Source organism: Theobroma umbraticum, unplaced genomic scaffold (genome assembly GCF_002168275.2).
Source record: "Theobroma umbraticum cultivar Fairchild unplaced genomic scaffold, ASM216827v3 scaffold_81.0, whole genome shotgun sequence".
NCBI classification, from domain to species: Eukaryota; Viridiplantae; Streptophyta; class Magnoliopsida; order Malvales; family Malvaceae; genus Theobroma; species Theobroma umbraticum.
The window spans coordinates 3,941,961-3,950,733 of NW_018397268.1; the positions used below are offsets into that span (position 1 = coordinate 3,941,961).

The window sequence follows — 8,773 nt, forward strand, 5'->3', positions numbered from 1 at the left end:
GAACTTAACCCAAATCATTCAACTCCAAATTTTGTAATTTATGGTATTTAGCTGCCTTAATACTGTTTTTTCTTTGAATTTAATTCAATCATTATGACAAATAGGTTTTGTCAGTAGTGAGTTACAGTAGTATTGAATCTAAGAAGCAAGAGATGGTTACAATAATCAAAATTTAACTCCTTAAAAGACAACTTGACATTGAAGGGATGATTCAAGCTTATTTTATTAATTTATTTATTAGATTGAAATATGTGCCTCCTCAATGTATCAAAAGAAAGGGAAAAGAGATTATGTTATCGTATAATTAATTTGTTATTAATTTTAGAGAAAGAGATGGAGATAGATTATATATTGATCAGAGATCTAAAAAAAAATTTCAAATTATGGTTGATCTTTATATTTTGTCAAAATAGTGAATTTAATATTTGTATAATAATTTACAAAAATTTAATTTTTATATTTTTTTTAAAATTGATAATATTAATTCAATTATTAATAATGTTAAAATTTTTTAGATATTTATGTTAATATGATGTGACTCAACACTGATATAAATTTTATAAACACCAATGTGGAATTATTCAATGTGAGATTGTTATATAAAATTTATTAATGTCAACTATGAAAAGAAGATCTAAACTACTTAAACACAAACTTGTCGAGATGAATTAAAAAATCTAAATAAATTTTATGTTTAGGGCAAGTATGGGTAGTTTAGGCTTTCTTTCTATTTGTTAATAATAAATTCCACATGACAACATTTTATTGGATAATCTCATGTCATTCATAAAATCTATATCAATGTTTGATCATGTCATATTAGTATTATTATTACATCAATAGTAAAATATCACATCATCATTATTATATCATCAAATTTAACATTATATCAACAAAAAAAACACCATTTTAACGCAATAATAAAAAAATTTCAACACTATTAAAACCTTAGACACCCTAGCGTATTAAACACTGTGGATTCGTTGAAAATGATTGAAAATCAGAAATGAGAATGCGAAATTCCTTGGGTTGAAATGTGTCAGATTCTGATTGCACCCCCTCCAAAAAGAAGACATCCCCACAAAAATTCTAGGAGAGATGAAAGTGAACCCAAGGCCACATACATGTGTACATGTGAGCGTGGGATGTGCACCATGATTTCTCATTGTAGCAGAGACCCCACACGTAAAACATGGGACTAAGGTTAGGCCAAAATATGGATTGGTCAAATTGGAAGCCTCTTGTTTTGATCATTTAACTTTTCCCCTTTAAAGGGATATCCTTTGTTGTCCAAAGGGAGGGGATTCATGTGTAGTCTTGAGACCCTACCATTTTGTTCTCTCTTTTTTTCTTTTTTTGAAAATCTTTGGGAGAAAAATTAAAAAAAGAAGAAGATGGCAATGTACTCTTAATTCTAGACATAATTTCAAGGGATAGGAGGGTGTTTCTTCTTATAGTCTTTGACATACAAACAAATGTTGACAAATCAAGGTGAGGTTTCCTTTGTCAAAATTTTATTTTGGAACCATCCTCTTTTTTTATTTATATATTATATTTAAATAATGCTCAAAAAATTTCTACTAGAAAATTTTGCAAATGAGAATGTATTTATGTTGAACACTAAATTTCAAGGGTGGGGAATGCTTGTCCCTAAACATATGTGTGGGCTCGCATGCACATTCATAGTTTGAATTGAGCTATATGCAATTCCTTTGTAATAAAAGGAAAAATAGCATGACTTATTCACACAAACACTCTTATTCTTGAGTTGTATAGTTACATTTTTATACAACTTAAGTCATGGCCTAACAAGTTTTTATTAGTACATATAAATAACGTAAATATCACATTTTTACTTTTTTTTTTTGCATAAAATTTATCAAATTTATATTTATATATGAGTTTTATTGGTTTACTTATATATTTATATTGCAAAAATCGAAACATGTATAAAAGAAAGATTGTTTACTTAAAAAGTTTGATTGTAAAAACCTAAATAGTAAAATTTTTTTGTTTTTCTCTTCTTTCTTGGGACAAAAATGGTAGTACACGAGCATGGCCTCAATGCTATAAGTTAGCAATGATGTCTGTTTATCTCCTCAGACCCAATTAGAAGACATGAAAGATTACAGATAGATAATCATTCTGTTTTGCATTTGATTGCTTCATTTTACTATAATATCTTAAAGTGCAAAAAGGAAGTCTCATTTCTTCACATACTATGTATTAGCAAAACAAATCTTTATATTGCCAAACCTTCTTGTACATATCCTGAAAAGTGTCCATGTCATTGAATAGTTATACTCTAAAGAGTATGTATTACCCCTTTTGAATGTACAAAAACACACACACACACACACAAAAGAAGTATCACTATTCACTACCATATTTTAATTGGGCTAAATATAATCTATATAGATAGAGAAGAGGTTGTAGTAGGGTTGAATAGGTAGCTGTTTTTTTTGCAAATTCCCCTTGTCAAAAAGCAGCATTACATTCCATTGGAGAAGGCTTTATCCTAAACATTTTCCTCTTTGAGAGTCAAAAAAGAAAACCTACCCCTTTTTCTCCTATACCCAAAAAAAAAGGTTTGCTATACATAAGATGGCTTTAATCATCTATCAAAGTAGACTTTGTCTTTCAGCCTAACCAAAGAATTCATAGCACCAGACTAAACATGCCCTTTCTACCCTGCCCAAAAAAAGTCACCAATCATTTCTTTTGTATATGTATAGATTGTAAAATTTTTCTATATATATTGGTACATAAAATTTAAAAATAAATAAATTGCTCCAACATTTTGGTACATTGAGCTGGAATGGTTGACACTTTTTGTATTATATCACAGATTTTTTGCCTGGTGGTTAGCCCACACTTTTTAAAGGTAAAGTTTCTTAAATAAGCCAAGAACATATATATAATCTTTAATTAACACTCTGACAAAACCTTAGTTCTTTAATAAAATTAAAATCAGACCCAATTTTATCTTAAGAATAAATAATTATAAGATTGAATTGTCATTATATATATGTATATGTATATGTATATGTATATGATATGATATCTTCGTTGATCATGCCCAATGCTAAATGGAAATTCCTCAACATGCCAATGACTTATAGCTCAAGTAAGTTATATTTGAGTGACTAATAATTATCATGAACTGTTTAAAAGATTATAAATTAATTATTTTTTGAAATATTTATTTTATCTTATATGATTCTATTTCGTGAACCAAGGAGGTTTTAGTACGGCAAGTTCATGAAAATTTACCTTTGAAAGGTTTACGTGTGCACACGAGCCAACAACTGCAGCAAGCATGCATATAGCCAAAAAGTTAGCAACTTGAAGGATTTTAGCTCCACTTTTACGGCTGATTTCACATTCCCTTCAAACTACAAAATTTAAAGTCTTTGGGGGTTTCATAGAATCCAACTGTTTAAAAGGTAGCTGCACTAAACATTTTTTGGCCTATCTGAGCTTTTGGCCTGATGTGTTCTTTGTCCAACCTCTTGTCCCATGAATGAGAAAAAAAATAAAGGGTGGGAAAGGCTACACAGGAACAGGGCATTTCAACTCTTATAAAGAAGCCGAAGATCCTTCCTTAAAGAAGCCTGAAAGGCTGAAACCCTCCATTTCCCAACTTGTCTTTAGACCTTGGCAAAGCAATGGAAGACCAATGCAGTCCACTCAGCTGGGCATATTGCTATCAGGAAGAGGTAAGGGACTCTTTTAAGATATTTAGGCCCTGCTTTCAATAGGGTCTGGAATTGTTTCTTGTTTTAGTACTGCACTTTTGGGGGTTGTAAAAAGTGTTTAGTTCTAACTTTTTCTGCAATTGACAGGGAATGGAAGAGTTAAAGCATACCCTCTTGTACACAACCTTGGAGCTAGAGACAACGCTAATATCAGCTAAGGAGGAGATTACAAGAAGAGAGTTTGAATTGATTCATCTCAAAGATGTTCTAAGCAGGACAATCAAAGAGAGAGATGAAGTTCAAGCTAGATGCCAGAAGTTGATGTTGGAGAAATTCATGCTTCAGCAACAACTACAACAGAAAGAGCAGCCGCAGCAACAACACCAGCAAGAAACTGCTTCACTTTCTGGGGTTTCTAGCAGTGAAGATGAATCCAAACCCGGTCACCCCAACAAGAATATTTCCAGTTCTGATAGTAACAGAAGCATAATTTCATCTCCGGGTTCAGACTCAATTCCCCATCCAGTGCATCCACCATCACAACCACAATCACCACTTCCACAAGAAGCCTTAAAACTAGCAGCTAACAAGCCACTACCAGAGAAAGGAAAGCTGCTGCAGGCAGTGAAGGACGCCGGTCCACTCCTACAGAACCTTCTCTTGGCCGGACCGCTTCCTCAGTGGCAGCATCCGCCTCCCCAACTTACCTCCATTGACATTCCACCGGTGGCCATTTCTTCCCCTACGCAGCATCTCATTCACCAGGACTCTTTCAACAATCTTAATGGTTGTTTAAGCAAGAAGAGGGGTGCAGAGAACTATGAAGGCTCTGAGTCTTCTCCTAACACCAAGTACCAGAAGGTTGTTCTCCACTGAACAATACCTATTGCATCCCTTAATTCTCTAATATGCCATCCTTCTCATGCTCTTTAGCAAATCAGCATGAACTAGATGGCCATTTATCTGTCAATTCAGAATTTTGTACACTAGTTTTTGCCTTAGGAATCAAATATCCTGACTACCCTCCAATGTTGGATGGAGACTTAAAATGTCTTTAATATATGCATGACTTTCCTAATTATGTATATGAATGGAATCCAAAATGAAGTTCCAATTTTCCAGATTAGTAAGGAACCTTTTATGAAATTTCTGATGTAGCCAAAATTTGGGAAGATTTGTATGCTTCAATCAAATTAATGTTGTGCCTTATGCTCTCATGGCATTCCTTTGTCTTTGCTTTGGCATTTGGTTAGATTAAAGTTGGTTAATGATGAAAAGTATGACCAGACAAAGCAATCATAGATCTTCAGAGAGATTTCTTTTTTCTTTCCATGAAGCACACCTACCATCCATGGTGAATGTCTGCCATTAAAAGCGCAACTAATCAGATTTCACTATCATGACTACTGCATATGAGCTCCCATAAAGTATTGATCAGTACCCATTGATCAAAAACTAAGTTTGACAAAAATTAGACAAAGAAAACCCTCAAAAATAATGCTTTGCTTCACATGGAGGGGTCAAGGTCATTGTTTGCTTTAAGACCGGTGGTGCAGCATTTGCATCAAAGCATAGGGACTAATTAAAGATGTTTACGGATTTTGCTTTCAATGATCGGTTTAGCCATAATCATGCACGGCACATGCTGGTTAGCGCAAGATTCACCGGTAATGGTCCCACACGTTTTCCAGGGTCTACCAAGGCATCAGACTCCTGGTTTGGCCCAATTTCAACTGGAATATTACTTTACGGTCTAAACAGAAGAACAAAATGAGCAGTGAACTGAAAGCTGGGTGCATCAAATGTCTTTTTTTGCCCAGACCAACTGTTCTTTTAATCATATAATAGATTGTGACTTTGGCTTGGAACTTAGTTACTAACCTGTTTTAAAAACCGCTGTGAAACTTCAGAGATGTAGCCAATCATCCCCAGCCCCTAACCTAAGTATCTGCAAAATTTATCCTCCTTAATTCCATTAATATGTATTTTGCCTGTTACTGCAATTGGAAGGGGTAAAAATGGCAGTGCATTGTCTTTTCCCATTAAGCAAAGCTCTCCTCAAAAGCATGTTAAAATTTGTGGTTCCCCAATATTATCAATGATTAATTCACTTAGAAGACATGACAATGTGAGTAATCTAGATTACACTCATGATTAATTCACTAGAGAGTTTAGTCTGTCTTATAAAACGTCACCTTATCATAATTTATGGATGAATATGTAACTTGACAGGAAAAGAAACAAATGAAATTCCACAATGCACAAGCTTGAAAGAATTTCAAATCTATAGATTTGTTGGATTCCTTTTTAGTGGTGAATTTGAAGTATTTATAGGAATTTGTGAATTTGAAATTCATCTTCTTATACCCTTTCAAATACTTAGGTATGTTGAATATTAACTAATTTCTGCAAAGCTTGTGCATTTCATTCTACAATATATATATAGCAAACTGAATCCAAATTCCACTCTCTCATATTCATGTTCTAAAACACAGCAAAGGATTGAAATCCATCCAATTAAACTGCATTTGAAGGGCAGGAACTGGCAGGCCACCAGATGACTGCACTAGCTAGGCAATCCAATTAACAAAAGTTGTCACAACTAATTCCTGTCCAAGTTCAGTGTCCTGTAGGTCAGGTTCTTCAAAAGCTGCAAATCTGCAGTCTGCAACATTAAATATGTCTTGAAATGAACATATATAATAGTAAGTATTAATTGCAAACTGAAAGCCAAAAATATGCTGTCAAGAAACAACTGTTAACAAAGACCTCCAAAAAAGGAAGGACTAATTTATGGGCTTGTTGCTTGGGGTTTACAATATTTGGCAGCAGAGCAAATTTCATAGCTGCTGCACCGGATGAAAGGGGTTCAGATTTCATCTGTGATCTGTCCTAGACTCTTGGGCCTATTGTTGCATTGGTAAAGGCTTATAAAACTTACTAGGTGTGAGCCAATATGCCCAATGACCTAGCAAACTAGATCTCACTAGATCAAGGAGAACTTTTAATGATAAATTGAATTGTACTAAACTAATTACTGTGTCAAACAACAGAGTTGCTTCTGCACCGAGGCATCTTGCTTCTATCTGCAAGCACCTGAATGTTCATTTTTTTGAAAACTTGTGCGTCAGGATATCTGGCTGTAAATACCAGCTTATCAGTATGATAACTGGAAGGGCAATTCCTTTTGACTTGTGAATCTGGGCATAGCCTAATAGCAAATGCAACTAAATCTACACCTTCGAACGTCTTTCAATCTTGTTAAGACCAATTGTCTATGCTGGTGGTATCAGGTATGACTTTTGAATGTAACAGATGGCAATTGGATTTCAGTTAAAGGTGGTCACTCCATAGATTTTAGAGGATTAATTGCCATCAATCCCTGTTCTAGAATTGGAAACTTTAATGTGATGAATATGTAAACAGTCAAATTAAATGAGTCACTTATTAAAACTGAAAATATCATCAAATATCTTTTTAGAAAGCCCGTATCAAATGGCAACTTTTGGTAGTGTTACTTTGTAAATTTAAGAGTCAAGTTTCATGGTTCAACCTTACCAAACCTGTAGACAATATCGAAGAACTAGAACTATGAAACTCAAGAAGCTCTGCTGCAATGGGAGTGTGTGAAGTTTATTGTTGAAAGATTGCTACGTGTAGATAATTTTAGCTTTTAACTTATTATTTTTTAGAGAATTGTTTTATAACAAGTAGTATTACACAACCAATGATCATCCGTTAGAAAAATCTAATATTTCAAAAGCCACATTATGAATTTCAATATCTGCTATACATTATTTTTTTTTTCGAAATTTCATGCAAATTCAGAAACAAGGGAAGAAATATGTTCACCTACGGAAAAAAAAGAGGAGATTCAGATCTGTTACACTCTAGCATAGGGGTAACACTTCAAAATCACCTCTACAGAAAGAATCCCCTACAAGAAAAACATTGTGCAGCCATTCCCTGGTTTTCCTAGCATTTGGAACAGCCGCCATACCCAAAACAACCTCATTACATACCCTGTCATTACAGCAAAATTAATATCATGCCCTTGCTCAGTACAGAAGAAAAAGCAGTCCCCTACCCCTTCATATCACATCTCTAACATGTACAGTAAGTATCAAGAAAACAAATTGACCAACAAGACATCAAGCTTCATCCCCAGATCAAGGTCACGGGGTTAGGTGTTACACAAATAATTTTCCACAATTATGCCCAACAAACTTCATAGCATCGCCCCCACAAGATCAAAGAGGCCTTACGCGCCATGTGGTCTTTATAGCCATTTCACCAACAATCTCATCAAGAACAGCAGACACAGAAGAACATACCTGGTCCTGTAGGTACCCTCCCACGTCACCTGAACAAAGCATACCTTATTCCTCAACCTCGCACTGAACATAGGTTACTCCAGGACAGTGATAAGGTCCTCTGTCCGCTGCACCCTTTGGCTCTCTATTTGATTCCAAATTGATTTCCTCAAAAACATTCAGAAAGTTGCTCTGTGCTGGACCCCTTCCTTTGCTCATCTGTCTGCGAATAACGCTATTCATTATGTACGATGAAACTCTTATCAATATCTGTTACCAATTATGCACAACAAAATTCTTTTCGGTATGGTTATTCATTATGTGCACTAAAACATGTTCTTGAGTAATTGTTTCTTCTGACTTTATATATAAAGTTTTAATAATGCATTTTGAGGTTGAACAAGATTTCTTGAGCTAATATAGACATATTTTCACAGTTAACTCTCTCTTAATCTTCTTTATCAAATCCTCTTATACTTAGCCATTTTTCGCTCCATTCTCAATCTTATTAACTTGGTACTTATATTTTCTTTTACTTACCACAACATTCAATACTTTCAAGATTACTTTAACCTTTCTCTCCGTGACCTCCAATGCATCTTTTTCGAAAATATAACCCTGGTGCGGGTGGGTCTTGTTGACAAACATCTTGAAAAGCTTCTCCCATGCTTCTTGAGAAGTTTTTATAGTTGCAATAAGAGGAATAATCGATCTTGAAACAGAAGCAACAATGACATGCAGTATGAACTAATCTTATTTTGT

General features: G+C 34.3%; 1 protein-coding gene across 1 annotated transcript; it reads left to right on the forward strand.

Moving 5' to 3' along the window:
• Nucleotides 1-3,403: 3,403 nt before the first annotated feature.
• On the forward strand, nt 3,404-4,862 carry LOC110425334 (uncharacterized). The gene is made up of 2 exons (XM_021440223.2): nt 3,404-3,719; nt 3,846-4,862. Exons 1-2 carry the CDS (start codon nt 3,669-3,671, stop codon nt 4,572-4,574), a joined length of 780 nt encoding a protein of 259 aa, XP_021295898.1. The 5' UTR covers nt 3,404-3,668; the 3' UTR covers nt 4,575-4,862.
• The last annotated feature ends 3,911 nt before the right edge of the window (nt 4,863-8,773 follow it).

What these genes read in the sequence shown, in the direction of transcription:
- LOC110425334 (XM_021440223.2), top strand. Translation starts at nt 3,669, where the DNA reads ATGGAAGACCAATGCAGTCCACTCAGCTGGGCATATTGCTATCAGGAA. An exon ending in CATATTGCTATCAGGAAGAG is followed by an intron (nt 3,720 to 3,845) that starts GTAAGGGACTCT and finishes TGCAATTGACAG; the next exon opens with GGAATGGAAGAGTTAAAGCA.